Source organism: Leopardus geoffroyi, chromosome C3, assembly GCF_018350155.1.
Source record: "Leopardus geoffroyi isolate Oge1 chromosome C3, O.geoffroyi_Oge1_pat1.0, whole genome shotgun sequence".
In the NCBI taxonomy this organism is placed as follows: Eukaryota; Metazoa; Chordata; class Mammalia; order Carnivora; family Felidae; genus Leopardus; species Leopardus geoffroyi.
The window spans coordinates 100,414,869-100,437,779 of NC_059338.1; the positions used below are offsets into that span (position 1 = coordinate 100,414,869).

At 36.1% G+C, this 22,911-nt stretch overlaps 1 protein-coding gene across 4 annotated transcripts in view; it reads right to left on the reverse strand.

The window, feature by feature from the left end:
- EMC2 (ER membrane protein complex subunit 2) overlaps positions 1-21,752 on the reverse strand; it is a 267,645-nt gene extending 245,893 nt beyond the window's left edge. For all 4 annotated transcript variants that reach the window (XR_006706299.1, XR_006706298.1, XM_045453895.1 and 1 more), the window contains exons 1-5: positions 21,626-21,752; positions 15,024-15,137; positions 14,466-14,530; positions 11,086-11,171; positions 3,909-3,966 (exon numbers count right to left, since the gene is read on the reverse strand). Coding sequence is in view for 2 of the 4 variants with exons in the window: in XM_045453895.1 (XP_045309851.1) it covers positions 3,909-3,966; positions 11,086-11,171; positions 14,466-14,530; positions 15,024-15,137; positions 21,626-21,665 (363 nt within the window). In the remaining 2 variants the exon portion in view is untranslated. The remainder of the gene's footprint in view (positions 1-3,908; positions 3,967-11,085; positions 11,172-14,465; positions 14,531-15,023; positions 15,138-21,625) is intronic.
- Between the last annotated feature and the right edge of the window lie 1,159 nt (positions 21,753-22,911).

Sequence of the window (22,911 nt, forward strand, 5' to 3'; positions counted from 1 at the left end):
GAGGACTTTCCCCAGCCCATCATCTTTGCTTCATTTCAACCACACTCACCCTTCAAAGCCTGCAAGGCTCAAAAAATCACCCAGCAAGTCACTAAAGAATACAAATTTAATAGTCTATTGTCAAAGTTCACAATCTGTTCATATCACTCTGCATCCCTAAGTGCAAAGTCAAGCGGGTATCTAATTTGTTCTTCTATTCCCAGCACCAAGCATACTGCAGGCACTCAACAAATATTTTTTGAAAGATTAATGAATGCAGGGCTCCTGGGTGGCTCAGTTGGTTAAGCATCTGACTTCAACTCAGGTCATGATCTTGCAGTTCATGAGTTTGAGCCCCATGTTGGGCTCAGTGCTGACAGCTGAGAGGCTGGAGCCTGCTTTGGATTCTGTGTCTTCCTCTCTCTCTGCCCGCCCCAGCTCATGCTCTCTCTGTCTGTCTCTCTCTCTCTCAAAAGTAAATAAACATTAAAAAAAAATTAAAAAAAAAAAAAAAAAAAGAAAGATTAATGAATGCATGTGAGAGGGAAGGAGAGCTCCTTAAAGCTTGAATGAACAAGCTAATTTCTATACTGGATATCTAGGAACAGAGGCACAAGACCAATGAAAGAGTCATATGATCACTTTTAGACAATGCAAAGAAGAACTACAGTGTAAAAGCTTGAATTATAACTATGGATAAGGATGAAACCAGATTTTCCCACCTTTAAGGTCATACATTAAAGCTGCTTTGAAAAAAGAAACTGAAGTCTTTTACACTGCCACTTAACTGTTTAATACAAATAAAGTCTTCCCGTACTAGACTTAATTAGTTCTAGGTCTTTCATGGTTTTGTTATCTCCCTCAGTGTCTACCACAGTGCTTTCTATGGATACATAAACAGAAACGGTCTTTATTCTTAGTAACACCAACATTCTGGTGGTTCATGACAGGTACTCAATAAACATTTACAGAAGGACAGAAGGGACCAAGGGGACATTAGATAAAGATAATATTTAATGAAAAAATAATACATTTAAGCAAAGCTGAATTTAGTTACTTTGTTCTAAAGTGTTTACCTAGCAACTAAGGGATTTAGTTACTACCACCCTCATACATAGTCTACGAGTAAAACCATTTGGATATCTCTTTTAGTCAGTCTTAGAGCCATAGAACATGGAAAGTACTACAAACACAGAAAAGTAATTACATATTATCTTAAATCCTGAAAAAGTGAAATAATTTATTAAAAATATCCCCCACTTAAAAGGACACATAAGTAAAATGTTTGACCCATAATTCCAAGAAATTAAATTATAAGCTATTGATTTTTTTTTTTAATTTTTTTTTTTTCAACGTTTATTTATTTTTGGGACAGAGAGAGACAGAGCATGAACGGGGGAGGGGCAGAGAGAATGAGACACAGAATCGGAAACAGGCTCCAGGCTCTGAGCCATCAGCCCAGAGCCTGACGCGGGGCTCGAACTCCCGGACCGCGAGATCGTGACCTGGCTGAAGTCGGACGCTTAACCGACTGCGCCACCCAGGCGCCCCTAAGCTATTGATTTTTAACTGTTATCAAAAAAATTGTTTTGAAACTTTTCAGAAACGTGAGTTTGTATTTTCAATATATGACTGCATTAAAAATGAATACCTTTGAAACTGTGGTAAAGTCTTATAACTGAAATAAGTACATGAGAAAATCTGTAAGGAAAGAAAAACAGTGCCATTTTCTTAAAACAGGTGGCAAGTAATTACGATAGTTAAGATTAAAAAAAGTATTCAAAACTTTCCCATTTTAACTCCCTTTTTATTGGAAATATCTAGATAAATAATAACTCTGGTTTTGTTTTTAATAACAGATAGGCGTGCAGCTCTGTCAAAACTTTTCCCTGAACTTTCTATATGCTGAGAATCCTCATAAAATAATACATCCTTGCCATTCAAATATCTACCTCTACACTCCATTCCCCCAGCCCCTCCCAAAAAACCCTAGGAAGTTTCCAGAGAAAATTTCCCTGGGATGGGATAATATTAACAGCAAAAATCTAAACCATTTCACTACATAGATATATATTACCACCATGTGTAACTTACGAAATGTTGCCAATTAAATCTCAATAAAGTTGAAAAAAGCTTATCATTCAAGCAACAAACATAAGAATTACTACAGGGTATCAGAAGAGATAGCAGAGATTGGGGGTTTATGATTAATGAATGCCTGAGATAAATGCTAACTAAATATTGGACAGTTCAATATTAAATAATTCCCCAACATGCATAATTTACTTAAAACAAATCAAGTAACTAATGTTTAATATTCAGTATTTCTGCATCTTATAATTCACAATCATACATCAAATGACTTTTCAAAAATGTGTATTTTGAATGAAATGCTTGACAAAAAGAGAAAACCTTCATGTATTTGTATTATGCTAATATAACAATTTCTCCTCCTCTAAAAGGACAAAACAAACTCAAACTGGGTTTTGGTTGTTTTTTTTTATTTTTATTTTTTTATGTTTATTCATTTTTGAAAGAGAGAGGGACAGAGCACAAGCAGGGGTGGGGTGGAGAGAAAGGGGGACACAGAATCTGAAGCAGCTCCAGGCTCTGAGCTGTCAGCACAGAGCACGACGTAGGGCTTAAACTCACAAAACCACGAGATCATGACCTGAGCCAAAGTTGGGCACTCAACCGACTGAGCTATCCAGACGCCCCATCAAACTGGTTTTTGTTCAAAATTTCTAAAAATATTTTCTTTCAGCAGGCATATGTATGCATGGACATAATAAAAAATTAAAATGCCTGATACGTTATCTAAAATCTCTCTAACTTTTCATTGAGTAAAAGGTAAGTCTGAGGAAAGCCATTATGCAAAAGTAGTAAACTAAAATGTTCTCAAAATTTAAAAAAATCTTCACCAGCGTATTTTAAAAACAAGTAACATTACATAAGTATATCTGGAACAAATGCTCTGCACAATACACTAATATATTTGTTCATGCAGGATAATTAAAGATGTTATCTTATGGGAAACACAATATATTTTTCTTCTTTATGTGTATATATGTATACATGTATGTTATACGTACATACATATGTTCTTATCTAGGTAGAAGGCCAAAAAAAAACAAAACACCTTTATTAATTCTATATACCAATTACTGTCATGACTTCATTTTTCATTGAGACAACTAAAATGTAACTACCAAGACAAAACAAGTTAGTATATCATAAACTTAAAAATATTACAAAACCACTGAACTCTGCTGGGCTTTTTTGCAAGCACATAAAATTCTTTCTTTCTAAATTTCCAATAGTTTCTTTTTTTTTTTTTTTAAGTTTATTTATTTTGAGAGAGAGAGAGAAAGACAGAGAGCAAGGGAGGGGTAGAGAGAGAGAGAATCCCAAGCAGGTTCCTAGCTATCAGGGCAGACCCCAACATGGTCCTCGACCTGAGGAACTGTGAGATCATGACCTGAGCCGAAGTCAGACACTTAGCTGACTGAACCACAGGGGTCCCTCCACTAGTTTCTTTTTAATAAGGTATCTTATGAGTCAAATTTTACAGAAGAGTTTTAAATCTATTTTAAAACTGTGGTCCAACATATATATTTTTTTCAGGTTTATTTATTTAGGAAGAGAGAGAGAAAGCAAGTGAATGGTGGAGGGGCAGAGAGAGAGAGGGAGAGGGAGAATCCCAAGAAGGCTCCATGCTCAGCACAGAGCCCTATGCAATCCCACAACCACAAGATCAGGACCTGAGCCGATTTCAGGAGTTGGACACTTAACCGACAGAGCCACCCAGGCACCCTCAACATAAATTATTTAAAATAAGAAGCTAAAACCTGGCTTCATATGTATTTTCACATTATTTCAAAAATGAATAAATTTCACCTTTTAAAATAAAATTTAGACAGCTAACTTACAGTGTTAGTTGGATCTTCTTGTAAAATTCGATCATACAGTTGTATAGCATCATCGTATCTATTTAAAAAAAAAAAGAAACATCAAGAATCATTACCTTAATATTTAGTGACAAATAGTAAATACAGAAAAACATTAAACTGGCAGGACTTTAAATGCACTGACAATTGGAATCCAACTCTCTTCTGATCTTCATGTACCAGTAGTAATTTGCTAGAAATTTTTTACAGAAAAGCTTCATGTATAAAGCAATTATAAAAAAAAAACTGACTTCAAAAATATACTGATTCATGAACAAAGAAAAACAGAGATGAACAAAAATACATGGATTCAATTTGGCCTAAATACAAAGGTAAAAACTAGCAGCACAGAGAGATACCTTTGTGGTCTTAGATATACCTAGAATTACAGCCAGTAAGGCAGAAGAGCAAGTTTAATTCTAAACAAATTCACGAGTAAATGATCTATGATTTAATTCTCCTTTAATGAATACTTATGATAGCTTTTCTTAGTTGAGCTCGTTCAGTTCAATTCATTAAGCACCTGTTAAATATACACTTGCAATACACTTTAGTGAGTTACAGTCTTATAAGAAAAATAGTTGACAATTTATCAAATGAAAAAAATAATCAAACATGACAGCATATAACTAACAACCCAAAATGAACATTATGTCATAGGGAATCAAGGGGAGGAATACATCAAAAATCACATAAAGAACATCATATAGTCTTACAAATGGTAATCTTGCTCAGGATGCAAGAAAATAGCTAAGTGATCCTGAAATTCCTTCCTAACAACATCCACAACCCCAACTCCATTCCAAATCAATTTCTTTATTCCAGATACAGATCTTTAGAGAAAACAAAAACAGTATTTAAAAACTTTCACAACAGTGTTTCTAAAACTAGAAACAACAGCTACATGCTTGAAATCTATTCATAAGTTTCCTAAGAGAGTTTTTTAATTTTATATTTTTCTCTTAATGATATTCAATATATAAATATTCTAGATCATTATGATGACACATCTTTTAACTGAATACTGCCCCACAATTTTAGTGTCCAAGCCTCTTTGTGATTATGATCATGCTAGTAGGTAAGAATATTTCAACTGTAGCAGACAACTGAGAAAAAGAAAAGCAGACTTAATTTGTAAATGGGTCCATACCATGTGAAGGCCAAACAGCATCACTGCACATTAAGTCAATTAGACTTAAAAGCAGTTCAAATAAAATTAGTTTGGACCTGAAATACATGCTAAAATAGTAAGTATGGCTAGCCTCAAAAGAACCTGCAATTAAATGGGGAAATCTAAAATAAAATCATTAAATATTAATAAAGCAAAACAATGAAGTATATAAAGATAAAATTAATGCTATAGAGCAAGGGTTCTATGACACAGTACATAAGACATGGTACATAAGAATCCCCTGGGAATCCTTCTCCAACTATGTAAACTCTGGGAAATACAAAGAAAATGACACAGGAAGGTAGGAAACCATTCCTTTTACTAATATAATGATAATCTGAATTTTAGTAGTCTTCTAGTTTTGGGGAGTATTTTATTAGAAAACTTACATTGCTTTTACAGCTATATAAAAACTATACACATAAGACATTATTAATACCTAGTTTTATATTACATTGAAGCTTTACTATAATAAAAATATAGTAATTTATTAAAGAAAATTTTAATGTTCATGTATTTACTTTTAAAATTTTTTAACATTTATTTATTATTGAGAGACAGAGAGAGACAGAGCATGAGCATGGGAGAGGCAGAGAGGGGGAGACACAGAATCCGAAGCAGGCTCCAGGGTCCAAGCTGTCGGCACAGAGCCTGACACAAGGCTCAAACTCACAAACCCTGAGATTATGACCTGAAGTGAAGTCAGACGCTTAACCGACTGAGCCACCCAGGTGCCCATATATTTACTTTTAAGAGAGAGAGAGAAAGAGAGACAGCGTGAGTGGAGAGGGAGACACAGAATCTAAAGCAGGCTCCAGGCTCTGAGTTGTCCCCACAGAGCCCAACGTGGGGCTTGAACTCACGAAACATAAGATCATGACCTGAGCCAAAGTTGGACACTTAACCAACTAAGCCACCCAGAAGCCCCCAAAATATTCAGTTCTGTAAAAACTTAATGTGGTGGTTAATTTTTTTAACTGAGTGTGATGTATTAACTTAACTGGCCATGAGATACCCAGATTAAATATTATTCCTGGGTATGTCTGAGGGTGTTTCCAGATGAGATTTGCATTTGAATCTGTGTACTCAGTAAAACGGACTGCCTTTCCCAATGTAGGTGGACATCACCCAATCTCTTGAGAGTTTAAAAAGAACAAATGCAGAGCAAAGAGTTATTCATCCCTTTTTAATGTCTCACTACATGAACTGGGACATCTCATCTCATCTTTTCTTGCCCTCAGTCTTTGATTTACACCATTAGTTCCCTTGGTTCTCAGGCCTTTGGACTTGGACTCAGAATTACAGCACCAACTTCCTGGCTCTCCAAGTTGCAGATAGCAGATTCTGGGACTTCTCAGCCTCCATAATTGCTTCATAATAAATCTCTCTCCCTCTCCCTTTGCATCCTACCTCCCTCCTCCTACCCCATATATGTATACAAATACCCTCTAGATTTTGTTTCTCTAGAGACTCCTAATACACTGCCGGTCTACAAAAATTTACCTTTAGTCAGCAATGTTCTCAAACCTACTTGTCAATTCTCCTGCAGGGCTTCCTTTAAAGAAAATTCTGGATTACACCGCTAACAAACTGATCTCAGTAAAATGGAGACTAGGCAACTACGTATTTTTTTTTAAAGGGCATAGATCACTCTAATTCACACAATCGTATATGAGAATCAATGGTTAATGGCCCCATGTAACAAAGACACATAATAGCCACTCTATCAGGAGAAAAAAAATTAAAAAACACAACAGCAAAACTTTACTAGGTAAAATGATTATATGAGTTTCAATTAAAGAGCAAGGTGTAAAGAAATTAAAGTTCACTAGGTATCTTAGAAAACTTGACTTAAGAATAAATTATTGTTACCATATCAGTTTTTTATACAGTTAGAAAGGGGGTGGAGGGATAGGAACTATTAAAATGTGTCCTTTGGAAACTAGTACCTCTCAAACCTTTACAAGATAATTTTAAAAATCATTCATGTTGGATTCTGGGATGTGTTTGGCTATTTACATATTTTAAGAATGGTCTAAAAATACTAGATATACTATAGTTGAAATAAAACAAAAAGGGATATTAGAGTAGAACACTAATTCAGGAACAATCCTTTGTAGATTTCTTCCATTCCGTCCCCTGATTCAAATTACTTTCTGTTAACCTAAAATAATACTATTTTATTTATTTTTCTTTATGCCCTTTGCTTGCTTACAGAGAAGATCCAATGAGATTAAAATGTACATATAAACAAACACGTAAGCCAAAAGCCAAGGAACAAAAGGGTTAAGAAAAATTGTATCAATACATCTTGCTTATTAAAAGTTACTGTAACTAGGTACAAGTTACCTCTTACTTAAAACACCAAATTAAAAAAGTAAGGGGCAATAAGCTAACCCTAAAATTCACATGTAATAAATTCAAAGGACTCAGAATAGACAAAATCCTCTTTGGGGAAAAAAAAGAAGAAAGTCAAAGGCCTCATACTTACAAATTTCAGAACTTACCACAAAGCTACACTATCAACAGTGTGGAATCAATACACTGTGGTATGTGATAAACATATAGATCAATGGAACAGAACTGAAAGCCCAGTAATCAACCCTCACATTTACATTCAATTAATTTTCAACAAGGGTGCCAGACAATTAAATGGGGAAAGCAAAGTTATTTCAACAAAGATGCTGGAACAACTGGATATTCACATGCCAAAGAATAAAGTTGGGCAACTACCTCACACCATAAAAAATATTAACTGAAACAGATCAAAGACCTAAATATAAAAACTAACAGCAACATAAAACTCTTAGAAGAAAGGACAGGTGTAACCTTTGTGACCCTGATTAGGCAATGGTTTCTACGTGACACCGTAAGTACAAGTGACAATGGAAAAACAGAACTGGACTTCATAAAAAATAAAAAACTTTTGTAATCAAAGGATACCATTAGGCAAGTGAAAAGAGAACTCACATAATGTGAGAAGTTTTACAAATCATATTATCTGACAAGAGACGTGCATCTAGACTATATTTAAAGAACTCTTATAAGTAATTCCCATCTAGAAGCAAAGAATATGAATAGACATTTCTCCAAATGGCCAATAATTGTATGAAAAGGTGCTCAAGATTTCTAGTTCCTGGTTTGGCACATGATGATTCTGAAAGTCATCACTCCCATCCTCACAAGAAAAAAGCTAAACAAAGTGAACAAACCAACAACTCTTTTTAGATCCATCAGAAAATTGACCAAGTAAACCACTGCCCCTAAAATTAAGAGATAGATCAATACAGATAAACATAGCTTAATGGAACATAAGATCCCATCAAAAACTGTTAGAGCTAATAAATGAATTCAGTAAGGTTGCAGGATAGAAAATCAAGATATAAAAATCTGTTGCATTTTAATACACTACTAATAATCTATTAATAAGCTAATACACTAATAATATACTAATAATAATCTATTAATCTCATTTACAAGTCATCAAAAAGAATACACTACCCAGGAATGTATTTAACCAAAGAGGTGAAAGCCCTGTATGTTGAAAACTATACCACACTGATGAAAGAAACTGAAGAAAATCAAAAGATATCCATGCCCATGGATTGGAAGATTATTGGTAAAATTTCCATACTACTCAAAGTAATCTAAAGATTCAGTGCAATTCCTATAAAAATTCCAATGGCATTTCCCACAGAACTAGAAAATTCCCAAAATTTGTATGGAACCACAAAAGTCCCTGAATATCCAAAGCCATCCTGCACAATAAGAACAAAGCTTAAGACATCATACTTCAAACCATATAAAAAAGGCATAATAATCAAAGCATTATGGTATTGGCATAACAAGAGACACACAGATTAATGGAACACAACAGAGAATCCAGTAACAAACCCAAACATAAATGGTCAATTAATTTACCAAGGAGAAGATAAGAATATACAATGGGAGAAGGATAGTCTCTTCAATAAATGGTGCTGGGAAAACTGGACAGTCATATGCAAAAGACATAAAACTGGACTACTATCTTTATACCATATGCAAAAATCAACTCAAAATTGATTAAAGACCTCAACATAAGATATGAAATCGTAAAACTCCTAGAAGAAAACATAGGCAGTAAGCTCTCTGACAAGGGTCTTGGTGATAATTTTTTAGAAGGAGCAAAGGCCGACAAAAACAAAAATAAAGAAATGGGACAACATCAAACTAAAAAGCTTCTGTAAAACAACAACAAAAAAACATTCAACAAAATGAAAAGACAACTTACAGAATGGGAAAAAATATTTACAAATCATCTGATGTTTGCAAATATCTGATAAGGAGTTAATATCTAATACATATAAAGACTTTATACAGGGACACCTGGGTGTCCCACTCCTTACTTTGGCTCAGGTCAAGAACTTGCGGTTGTGAGACTGAGCCCCACATAGGGCTCCACGCTGGCCAAGGAAGCTGTTTAAGATTCTCTCTCTCCCTGTCTCTTCTCCCTCTGCCCATCTCCCCTGCTGGCTCTCTCTAAAATAAAAACAAAACAAAAACAAAACAAAACAACAAAACAAACTCACAATCGCAAAAAATAAAAATGTGGCTAAGAAGAGGCAGAGGAATTGAAAAAGACATTTGCCGAGGAAGACGTACAAATGGCAAACAGGTATATGAAACAGTGTTCAACATCATTAATCAACAGGGAAACAAAAATCAAAACCACAATGAGCTATCACCTCACACATAATAAAATGACTATTGTCAATAAGACAAGATATAAGTGCTGACAAGTATGCAAAGGGAACCCTTATGCACAGTGGGTGGGAATGTAAATTAGCAGAGCCGCTATGAAAAACAGTATGGAGGTTCCTTAAAAGATTCAAAATATAACTACCATTTGATCTGGCAATTCCACTTCTAGGTATTTATCCAAAAGAAATAAAATCACTATCTTGAAAAGATATTTATTTCCACACTCATGTTCACTACAGCATTATTTGCAGTAGCCAATACATGGAAACAACCTAAGTATCCAGTGACAGATAAGTGGATAAAGAAGTCTGATATAATGGAATATTATTCAGCCATAAAAAAGGAAGAAATTCTGCCATTTATGAAGTTGGATGACCTGGGCATATGCTAAGTGTAATAGTCAAAAACAAAGACAAAGACAAATATTGTATAATCTCACTTACAGGTAGAATCAAAAAGAACACAAACTCATAGAATCAGAAAACAGATTAGTGGTTGCCAGAGGTGGGCTGTGGGGGTGGGCATACTAGGTAACAGTGGTCAAAAGGTACAAACGTCCAGTTAAAGTCCCGGGAATATAATGTACAGCATGGTTACCATAGTTAACAATACTGTTGTGTACTTGAAAGCTGTTGCTAAGAGAGTAAATCTTAAAAGTTCTCATAAGAAAAAAATATTGTAACAATGTATGGTGATGGATGTTAACTAAACTTATTGTGGTAATCATTTCACAATATATATGAATATCAAATCATGATATCATACAACTGAAACCAACAGAATGTCAATTGTATCTCAATTAAAAAAATAATAGTACCTTCTATACCTTGAATGCCTGTATGGATACTACACATATGTCATTACTAATTCCCAAAACAACCCTGACAAGTTGGTAATATTCCTGTTCTGCAAAGGAGTAAAGCTAAAAGGCTTAAACAAAAATAAGTTAAATAATGTGTCAGGTAAACAGCTAATAAATCCTAGAAAGAGGATATAAAACTGTCCTTACTCCAGAACATGATCCCATTTCTCTAGGCCAGAGATGGTAAATGAATTACACTCCTATGTCAAATCCTATTTATTGGGAGTAATTGGCAAAACTTATGCTGAGAAGCACAGACACTATTCTGAAACTCAGTAGCAAAAAATCTTGCACAATTAACAATGTTGCCATGTAGGTAGGCCCTACATCTATACCCATGTTTACCATTTTAAAATGGGATCACACTGTTTTTAAGATTCAGTTACCTTTCCATGGCTTCAAATCTCATCCCAGTTAGTCTCTTGACTCTATGACTGCCAGGGAACTGTCTTCTCAACTCCTGAAGACAAAACTGAAAAAATAATTGGTAAAAAAGGCTTAAGCAGTAGTAATTACATTACATGTACCAAATGGGCTACAAGGAATGGCCTACAGTCTTCAGTGTATCTTCTTAAATCATTTCATCTGTGTAATCTAATCATGAAGTGAAATTAATTGGTAATAAATAATGGGGTAAAAGAAGAAGTCTGAAATTACAGTGGGAGTAACAATCAGTTCTCAAAATCTTAACTGGGAAAATGAGCAGGTCATGGAGTACACTAATAACTCTTGAAATATTGCCATATTATTCTTCCTTAAAAATGGCTTCTGGGGTGCCTGGTGGCTCAGTCGGTTAAGCATCCAACTTCAGCTCAGGTCATGATCTCACAATTCATGAGTTCGAGCCCTGCTTTGCGCTCTGTGCTGACAGTTCAGAGCCTGAAGCCTGCTTCAGATTCTGTGTCTGCCAATCTCTCTGCCCCTTGCCCTCTTGTTCATTCTCTCTCTCTCTCTCTGTCTCAGAAATAATAAAAGAACTTTAAAAAAAAATTGCTTCCATAATGTGCCAGACCCAACTTAAATGCTTATAACAGCTTCCAGGTTTTTTGCTTCTAACTATTGCCTAAGTATTCTCTTTATAAAAATTAAGCTCTTTGAAAGTATTCTCAAGTCCCTAGCAAATAATATTAACACTTTGTTCAATTTTTCCCTGTTGAAATCATGTATTAATCAATCATCTTGTCAGTACACATAACCTGATTTGGGGTCATAAAATGCAGACACCAAGTCTATGGAGCCAATCTCCTTTGGGAAATATACATAATTCATCCATTAATTTAAATAATCAAATACTTACTGAGCACCAACTATGATCTCACCAACATCTGAATGCTAGAAATGTCGAGGATTACAAAAATGGTCCATTCTAGTGCCCCAAAGCATAAGTGACCAAAAAAATACATTTCATTAGTGAAGAAACTATTAATCAGTAATAAAATAAGTTTTAATATGATCTGCAAGTATTGCTTCCAAGTATGTGGCTAAAAATCTGCCACACTAAGAAAAACATTACAATTAGTTAAAAATAAAGATGATGTTCATTTATTTCTATGACACCACACAAAACTCATATTATTTGGTCAATCAAGCTGTGTAGAAATTCTGAATCATTAAAAAAAATACTAAGTTACAAAAAAAGTTAGCATTTAATTTGACCTCCTGCTTTGGTTATCAATATTATCTAATTTGATCTCCTAATTTGTCAAATGGCATTTAGCTACTTAAAAAAAAAAAACCTTAATATCTCCCTTAAGATGTAAGCTGCCACCTCTGTGAATATTACAAAGACTATACCTCATAGGTTCTGAAGGTAATCCAAAAGATTTTATGGAATATTTATTTACCACTAACAGTTCCACTAAAATTAGGTGTAGAGACAATATCACATAATTACCTTGGAAAAAATAATGCTAATTCAGATATGAGTATGTTCTCCTGGTATTTCAACTTTCAGTTTGCATGTATTTTTTTTTTTTTTTTTTTGGCTTAAATGAGGAGATGATACTTAAGAACTCAGGATTATAAAACAATAGAATAAAAGAGCAGAAACCTCTACTTCTTGATTTATAAAATTAATATAACAATAGTGTCAAGCACAAATCAAAGTGAAGATTAAATAAAGCCTGCTATAAAGCATTTATAGCACAGTGCCTACCACATGAGTTATTCTTTTATTTTTTTTTTTTTAATTTTTTTTTTTTAACGTATATTTATTTTTGAGACAGAGAGAGACAGAGCATGAACGGGGGAGGGGCAGAGAGAGAGGGAGACACAGAATTGGAAGCAGGCTCCAGGCTCTGAGCCATCAGCCCAGAACCCGATGCGGGGCTCGAACTCACGGATCGCGAGATCGTGACCTGAGCTGAAGTCAGACGCTTAACCGACTGCGCCACCCAGACGCCCCTATTCTTTTATTTTAAAAGCTATATTTAGTATTTTAAGTCATGTTCTATGTATGTTGGGATTTTCTAGTAATTTAAGAAAGAGATACATTTACAGCACTGCAAAAGAGTATTTAATATTCGATTTACAATGGGGTTACATCCCATAACCCATGGTAAGTCGAAAATACTGAATGTCAAGAATGCATTTTTAACACACCCAACCTATTTAACAGAATAGCTTAGGCTAGCTTGCCTTAAATATGCTCAGAACACTTACATTAGTCTACAGATGGACAAAATCATCTAACACAAAGCCTATTTTATAATGAAGTATCAACTACCTCATGTAATTTATTGAATACTGTACTGTAAGTGAAAAACAGAATGGCTGTAAGGGTACAGAATGGCAATAAGTTTATCGATTGCTTACCCTTGTGATCACATGCCTGCTGGAAGGTGCAGCCCATTGCCACTGCCCAGCATCATAATATCACCTACCACTAGCCCAGGCAAAGATCAAAATTCAAACTTCAAAGCAGTTTCTACTGAATGTATATTGCTTCCACACCATCATAAAGTCAAAAAATCCTATGTCAGGGAAGCCTGTTGGGCGTCCGACTTCGGCTCAGGTCATGATCTCGCGGTCCGTGAGTTCGAGCCCCGCATCGGGCTCTGGGCTGACAGCTCAGACCCTGGAGCCTGTTTCGGATTCTGTGTCTCCCTCTCTCTCTGACCCTCCCTTGCTCATGCTCTCTCTCTCTCTCTCTCTCTCAAAAATAAATAAATGTTAAAAAAAAAAAAAGTTAAAAAAAAAAAATCCTAAGTCAAATCATCCTAAGTCTGTGACTGTCTGTGCTATGAAAGTCATTCCACAACCCAAAAGAAAAACTTGTTTTAAACCATCCGCTGCTTATTTTTAAATCTATAATATAGCATAATTCAACTCTTAAGTGTATAATCTTCACCAACTAATTTAACTTCTTCAGTACTGTTAAGAAGATTTAAGAACGTTCGCTCTCCCCAAGTACCTAGTTAGTCTTACCTACTCTTAAGAGTAGTAATGAAGGGGTACCTGGGTGGCTCAGTTAGTTAAGCACCTGACTTTGGCTTAGGTTGTGATCTCACAGTTTGTGAGTTCAAGCCCCACATCAGGCTCTTCTGCTGTCAGTGCAGAGCCTGCTTCAGATCCTATCCTCTCCCTCCCCCTCCCCTGCTTACACTCTCTCTCAAAAAAAAAAAAAAAAAAACTTAAAAAAAAAAAGAGTAGCACTGAAAACTAGCTACAAAAGCATTCAAATACAAGCCATATACTAAGTCTTAGCTACTTATATATACTTTGTGAAGCAAATTTAAAATGAAATAAAATTAGTTTAAATACCTACCAATGCCAAGTCATCTCGACCATAGTCTAGGGCTGCAATCATTACTTGTTCATATATGATCCAAACTATAAATATAGAGAGAGAGGAAAAAACTGAATTTAATGTCAAAATCTCCCAGCAGAAATTAGATATTTTTCTTGTTTCTAATATTTTAAAGTCACTTATAACTAAAAATTGATATACGATATTATATCTGGAATTAAGAAAGCATCCTCAGATACTTTCAGTAATATAAAATATCTTAGTATCTTATAAAGTAAAAAGATCTCCCGTTGTTTAATACCTGGGCTCTTCTAAAATATTCTTTATGAGGCACACTGTGACCAGATCAGGACGATAGCCCTGTGGGCATTAAAACAAAAAAGCCTATTTGATAGCTCCACTACAACCAGGAATTAGAAATTCTTCTCAAAATGATGTATCATTGACTTCCTGAAAACTCTTCTTAAAAAGGGACAAATCATAGATTGAACAGCAGGAAAACATAATGAAAAGATGGTTTTTAAAAGAACTAAAAGCCATAAATAGAACATGAAGTAAGCATGAATAAGAACTCACTATCATCTCCAAGCTTAGAAGCATATTCATTAATTAATTCCTCTCCAACTTCCACAATTTGCTCGCTATTTCGTGAGTTTTCTTCTCTCCATTTTCTCATTTTATCTCGCATCTCTGAAAAAAATAAAGTTGTTCTTACATACATATTTGATCAAAGCCAAAAAACTGACAAGGAAGTTGAAATCAACTTTTCAGGAAAATAAGGCCATATTTAAAATTTTTTTTATGTTTATTCATTTTTGAAAGACAGAGAAAAACACAGCACAAGCAGGGGTGGGGCGGAGAGAGATGGGCACACAGAATATGAAGCAGGCTCCAGGCTCTGAGCTGTCAGCACAGAGCCCAACACGGGGCTCGAACTCACGAACCGCAAGATCAGGAGTCAAAGTCAGACACTCAACCGACTAAGCCACCCAGGCGCCCCGGAAAATAAGGTCATATTAATGTAAGTCTATGGTATGTCAAAGTTCATAAAGCAGAAAATCAATTTAACAAGAGCAATAGACCCCTTATAAGATTAAAAAGACATCACAATTGATGTCACAACTATAAAAGTAACAAATGGCATGAGTCTGCCACAAAGATCCCCCATCCCTTGAAGCAACTATGGATCTTAATTTTTTTCAAGTTACAGACAACTTTCAGAATTTGATAAAAGCTAGGGATTATTTTCCCAGAGAAAAAGAAACACATAAAATTATGCATAGAAATCTCAAAAATCCAAGGTGCTCCTGAAGCTCACCTACTCACTCAAGAATGCAAAATTTCATACTCAGAGGATCATATTTGGTATCAGCACTGACAGGATATTCACCACAAAACATCATTAATAACATTACAACAGTACATATAATGTATAAGGATACACAACCATGCAGGAAAATAAACCACATAAAAAATCAGAATAAAGGAAATCTTTCAGTTACACACATAATAATAAATGGAAAGAAGAAAGTAAGGTAAAAAGCACCTGCAAACAAAAGTGTTACAAGAACAACTTTGCATATTATAAAATAAGAGTGAACTGAAAAGTTTTTAAAAGCAGCATTTGATAATAGCAGAAATAATAACTGAGAAAAAGAAACAGTACCTAATCCAGTAAACAAAAGATCACTTTTTCATACAGTTAAGATAGAAAAAACTCTCCAATTCACAAATCATATATACGCTTTCTTACTTCTACCTCTGAAAATCTAACACACTTACTCACCTTTTCCTTCTATAGACAGATGCAGAATAGATTTAAACAGTTACATTGTTGCTGAATACATAAGTTAAATAAACAATGACAGGTCCCTAAAGAATAAGTATAAAAGAAGCACAAGGGATTTTCTCTACTTTTATAAGCATTATCTGAATCCCTAAAGCTCAAAGTCTAAAAATGAAAATAAAAATTGTAAGATGAAAACAGATCTTAAATGGTCTTAGCAAATCAAGTTAACACAGTTAATTCCTTCTACTGACAACTAGAAATCAGCTGGACTCTCACTCTCCACAGGGTCTGAACTAAATCTGACAAGGTTGAAGAGGAAATGAACAAACAAAAAAGCAGGTCATTCATACTCCACAGGTTAAGGGCTCAGTCCCACAAAACTGCCCCCACTTTAGACATCAATCACAAGTCAGGGCCACCAGTACTGCTGACCAACTCGCTATAAAGTCTGGGGTTCTCACAACCTCCTCTGCAGGTCTGCTAGAATGAATCACAGAATTTAGATAAGAACTCTCTTACTATTACGGTTTTATTATAAAGCATATAATTCAGGAACAGTCAAATGGAAGAGATACATAGGGTAAAGTGAGGGGGGAGAGGGGAAGCAAAGGAACTTCCATGCTTTTTCTAAGCTAATCACCATCCCAGCACCTTGATATGCTTACCAACCTGGAAGATCTCCAAACCCTGTAGTTTAGGGGGGTTTATAGAGGTTTCATTCCATGGGCATGAGTGTTCTCCAGATCCTCTCCCCTCCCAGAAACTCAGGGAATGAGACTAAAGTTCCAATCAGGGATCCTGGTCTTTTGGGTGACCAGCCTTCAATCTGAAGCTATCCAGCCACAGATCATCTCATTAGCATACAAAAAGATACTCATTCTAGAAACTCCAAAGGTCTTAGAGGCTCTTGTGTCAGAAACTCAGGAATAAGACTAAATATAACAAAAGATATTCCTATCAACCCTACCACTCAGGAGATTTCAAGGGTTTAGGAGCTCTGTGACAGGAACTGGGGACAAAGACCAAATATATATCCCTTATTATATCACAACATAACATATGTTATCTTTAGATCCACAGCATGGGTTCTCAGAACTCATTCAAACACTATCCCCCTATGCCATGGTTCACTTACATAATCTTAAACCCATTTTCACTTTCAACCTGGCAGATTATTTTAAAAGAGTAAATGCCTTGAGAATATAAATTACTTAGTGTTTTATAGATATGTTCCATTACACTGCACCCCTTGCCCATATGCTGACACCCAAATTAGGCTAGCATTCAAAGGGCCAAACTATCTTTCTAGGTCTTACCTTGAAAAAATTACCTTCACAAAACATACATATATATATATATATATATATATATATATATATATCCATAAATACAGATTTTTAGCTTAGAAGTGAAATCTCAGGGTATGTTCCATGAGATCTGGGACCCTGCCTGTCTTATTTAGCACTATATCCTTAAGAATTGGAACAGTGCTTGGTGCAAAGTACTCAGACATGTACTTAATTAACATGTCATTTAGTATATAAACTAATAGTTAAAGCTAGGTATGGATAAGATCACCCAAACAAGGCATTTAACCTTTCAATTTTAGACTCTTTGAAGCCGATGAGACCTTTGAACTTTCTCTTCCCAGAAATATGAACACGTTTACATACACTAAATTTTACATATAATTCCAGGAAATTCAAAGGCCACATAAAACACCCCTCCATCAGTCAGGAGTATACTGATCTCAGGTTTAATAACCATTGATAATCAAGATTGAGTGCTAAAAAAAGAACCACTAAGAACACCAAAAATCAAGGACCAAATAGCTGTAGAAAACTCACAAAAGAAAGGTCTGAAAAGAGGAGACCCTTTATGTTATTATGAAACCAAGGAAAGAATGTTTCATGGAGGGAGTGATCCACAACAACAAATAGAGTATAGATGTAAAAACAAAACAAACAAACCAACAAACAAAAACCCACATTCATTAGACCTGGCATTAGGTCACCCTAGAAATCCTATTGGAGTGATAGAGAATGGAAAACAAATTATGTTTATTTGAAGGTCTTAATAAAAAGAGAGGAAGTAGAGACAGTAAGCATAAAAAACTAAAATCCTTTCAAACATTTTTATAAATATGTCTTCAACAAATACTCATTCAGTGCCTATTACAGGCCAGGCATTGTGCTAGACATCCTATCCATATCCTGGCCAACTATCCTACTTTCAAAAAATTTGACTATACCCTTCTTAGAACTCTTTTTCTTTTAAAGAGTTCTTTTAAAGAGTTCTTTTTCTTTTAAAGAGTTTTTCTTCTAAAAATTTTTTTTTTATTATTTATTTTGAGAGAGAGAGAGAGAGAAAGCACACACGCGAGTGGGGGTAGGAGCAGAGAGAGAGAGAATTCCAAGCAGGCTCTGTGCACTGTCAGCACAAAGCCTGATGTGGGGCTCGAACCCATGAACTATGAGATCATGATCTGAGCTGAAATCAAGGGTCGGATGCTTAACCAACTGAACCACTCAGAAACCCCACAACTCTCTTTTCTACCTCTAAACTCGTAACTCCTCTGTATAATAAACATCATTAATTTTCAACTGGCCAAATGAGTAAACTATATATTCTACTTTTTTTTTAGATCCCAATTGAAGAGTGTTAGACTCACTATACAGATCTTTTATACATGATAAATTTTCATATCACAAAAATTATAGTACTTTCTGAATAAGTCATTTCCATAGCTTTAATTCATGATGCTATTCAATGGAGTTTGCTTCGGGAAAGGTCTGAAACCTTCATTTTACAAAGAAGCAAACGTATCCTATTAGTATAGTGAGCTGCCTAAGTCTATCTTAGATACGAAAGGAATGATTCCAACACTAGAAAAATGATTTACAGTCTTTTTGTGAAAATGTGTTAATGTTTATTATTAATGTCATTAACAATTCATTTAGTCAACAAATAATTACTGAGTTCCTCCAAAATGTCTAGCATAAGAACAGGATATGCCTGGTCCCTCCCTTCATTCTAGGAAAGAAAATTCTAAAACTTAACAAACTGAATAAGTACTTCAGTAGTATGAGGACATGGAGTCAAAGGACCAGGGTATATTTTGTTGACTTCGCTATTTTTTTTCTTTTTAAAAATTTTAGTGGAGGAGTGGGGTAGGGTGGTCAAGGAAAGCTTTCTGAAGTATGTGACCTATGAAGGGAATTCTGAGAAATGGTAATGTATAATGGTAGCAAGTGTAGGGCAAGAAGGGAGAAACACTCCTGGTGGAAGAAATAACATCTGTCTAGCCCTAAGACAAGAGGAGCATAAGACGTTTAGGGAATTCAACAAAAGTCAGCATAGTCAGCTCATACAGTAAGGGGGTAAATAGTTTTAAGATACAGCTGGAGACACAGACAGGAGCTAAACCATCTTTTTTATAAAGCACTTAATAGTTTAAAAGCACTCTAATGTTTTCTTTTTTTGTTGTTGTTTAAACCTGTGAAGTAGTTAATATTTATTATTCTAAATCTAATTACATTACTTCTCATCAGAATGCCTACAGGGTAAGGTCCAAGTTACCCAGTTAAATCACCTTGGCTGCTGGTAGGTATGACAGTTACACACCTACTTGTTCCTACCATCTAATAAACCTGTACTGAACATACCTTCAAAGTAGCACTTTCTAAAAAGTATGAAATATTTGAAAAAAAAATTTAAAAAAAGAAAAAAAAAGTATGAAATATTTGAAACATTTTTAAAGTAGCATTAAAAATAACAGCCACATGTGGATCCTGAGAAACTTAACAGAAACCCATGGGGGAGGGGAAGGAAAAAAAAAAAAAGAGGTTAGAGTGGAAGACAGCCAAAGCATAAGAGATTCTTAAAAACTGAGAACAAACTGAGGGTTGATGGGGGGTGGGAGGGAGGGGCGGGTGGGTGATGCGTATTGAGAAGGGCACCTTTTGGGATGAGCACTGGGTGTTGTATGGAAACCAATTTGACAATAAACTTCATATATTGAAAAAAAAAATAAAAATAAATAAATAAGTAAAATAAAAATAACAGCCACATATCTACCACCTGGCTAGTAAATATCCTGACACAAGCCTTTTAAAACTATGTATTTACAGGTTTGTCTTCTCCATTAGACTGTCTTCTCCATTAGAACTCCATTAGACTTCTCCATTAGACTCCGTGAAGGTAGGTACTGTGTGTTATTTAATATATCCAAGATTTAGCACTAAGCGGTTAATACTTTTGTTTAATATAAGTAATTCCCCAAATACAGGTAGAAATACTGAGGTTCACAGTGCACTAGAGACCACAAAACCAATAATAAATTATTGAATTCAGTTCAAGTATAATGGGATTTTACTTTTTCCCATTAGGTCTGCAATTCTGTAATACTGGATAGATATATTCACCATTAAATGGTCAATATAACTTTCAGTCCACATGTTATTAGGTCATTGTTTAAACATCTGAAGAAGGCATTCACTAAACCAATAAGCTACTGAAGTCTGTTAAATGCTGGGAATATAAATTTCAATTACACAAGTTTCATGCCTTAGAGAAACTCTTAGCTGTCCTCTTAGCCATGCTTCCCACTGAAGTTTTTAAGAGAAAAATCTCTCTTACAGAATTGGTTCAAAGTCTGGCTGCTTCCAAATTTAAAGAACACACTCCACCCTAAAGTAGGATGGGTAAAGAAACCTACCACACTTGAGCGTATGCCCAACATAACCAGTTCTTTACCCCTTCCTAGGAAGTAAGAAGTAAGAAGAAAATTGTGTTATGTGCATAAATTTGTTTTCAGAGAGAATGGGGCTGCGAATAATTAAGAGAAATCAGAGATCCAGTTATGCAGAGAGAACAAAATGTAAAGTGGCATGTAGAAGAATCAGATTTGTTCATGACTCTTCCATGGACCTTCATAGAGTTGTAACCCTTACACAGCACTGAATACAGGGCCTACAGGCCCTGTATTTCTTGGCTGCAGGGAAGCTTCAGCAAGCAACTACCCCGCTTCCTCTTCGCCGCCCAGCAGCCACTATAAAATGTGTGACAGCCCCAGGTCCCTCCCGCTTTATAATGGAAGCTGCTGGGCCACTGTACTGGAACGGAGGTATGTGGGTCAGTGGGTCTATCGGAGCACAAGCGGGGGACCGGGGTGGGGGGGGAGGGTTGCCGCGACGGAACACCGTGGATTCTAGTCTGTGACCGAGCCACGGAAGGAGCCGGCCTCAACCTTCTTCTCAACTTGGCCCGTCCAGAGAGAGCTCCAGGGCAGAAGACAGACCGGAAAACCCAGGCCTCCACCGGCAGCAGGTACGGCCGAACCGCTTCCCAGGACTTTTGGTCTTTCCGCACCCGCCCTGCTCCCAGTTACCTTCCCAAGTGACATCGTAAAGCTCTGAGACCTTCGCCATCTTCTCAGAACCTGGAGGCAGGGGGTCAGAGGGAGGGGAAACACCGTCACGTGACCTACGACCGGGCGGTAGCGACTTACGACACCATTTCTCATTGGTCGAGAGAGCGGAGGGGGCCGGATCCTCCGCGCACGTGCACGCGGCTCGGTGGAGGGGCTGTTGGAGAAGGGGGCGGAGCGAGCTGGGTGGTGAGCGGCACTCTGGGACTCGGAGGACAGAGCGGCTAACCGCCGGAGGCGGGAGTCGGCGTGGGATGAGGTGACTGTTTCACCGGGGAGTTTTAGTAAATGCTGTGAGTTTTTAATGTGCGCCACACCCGGTTTTTCTTTTTCTTGTTTTTACATGGGTGTATTCATTCTTTTCCCACTCCCCGGTCAGTATCTTGTTCTCTTCAGGTACTGCTGCAATGTAATTTTCTGCTCCAATCCTTTATTTGTCCGCAATCTTCCTACTTCCTAAATGGGATTTGCTTTCTATATCCTTTTGAATTTCGACTAAACTGATACACTCCAAAATTTTTTATTAATCTCTTTGAGGGACTAAGCGGGATTCTGCCTTTGCACATAACGTTTGTGTGGCCGAGGACTTCTTAATGTTCACGTGAATGTCTTCGTGCCAACCTGGATCACTGTCTGCCACTCTAGATTTGAAATCTCGTAAGATCAGCCAATTTGTAAGCCCTTATAATTAAATGAATGAAAGAAATACTGAATAAATGTACGAATGAAACCATCAGAGCCCCTGAACGTCGCTCCTCTGTAATCTCAAATGGAGGGGAGGGGGAAGGAAGCCCTCTTTCCCCACCCTTTCCCACCAAGCTAATTGCTTTCAGAAACTTTTAGACGTAGTTTACTAGAGCTAAGAAGAAATGTCCGGAGGAGAAGCAATAATAATAATAGTAATAATAATAATAATAATAATAATTTCAAACGCATATATTTAGTATTTAAAAATAATGGAACAAAATCGTAAAGAGAGAATATGTAAAGTGAGGAAAGAAACCTAAAAATCCCTGTAGTTAAGGGTCAGTGAAGAACAGGCAATCAAGATAGAGAAAGGAGAAAAGAGAGTCCTATCCCACAACCAAGGGAGTACAATTTTAAAAGAAAACACACACACACACACACACACACACGCAACTATCAGTGGAACCCGCCACAGACAAGTTATGTAAGGGCAGAAAAGACTTGAACTTATACAGTTGGAGTAGATTCTGAATGAGCTTCATTTTCTGTAAACAGAACTT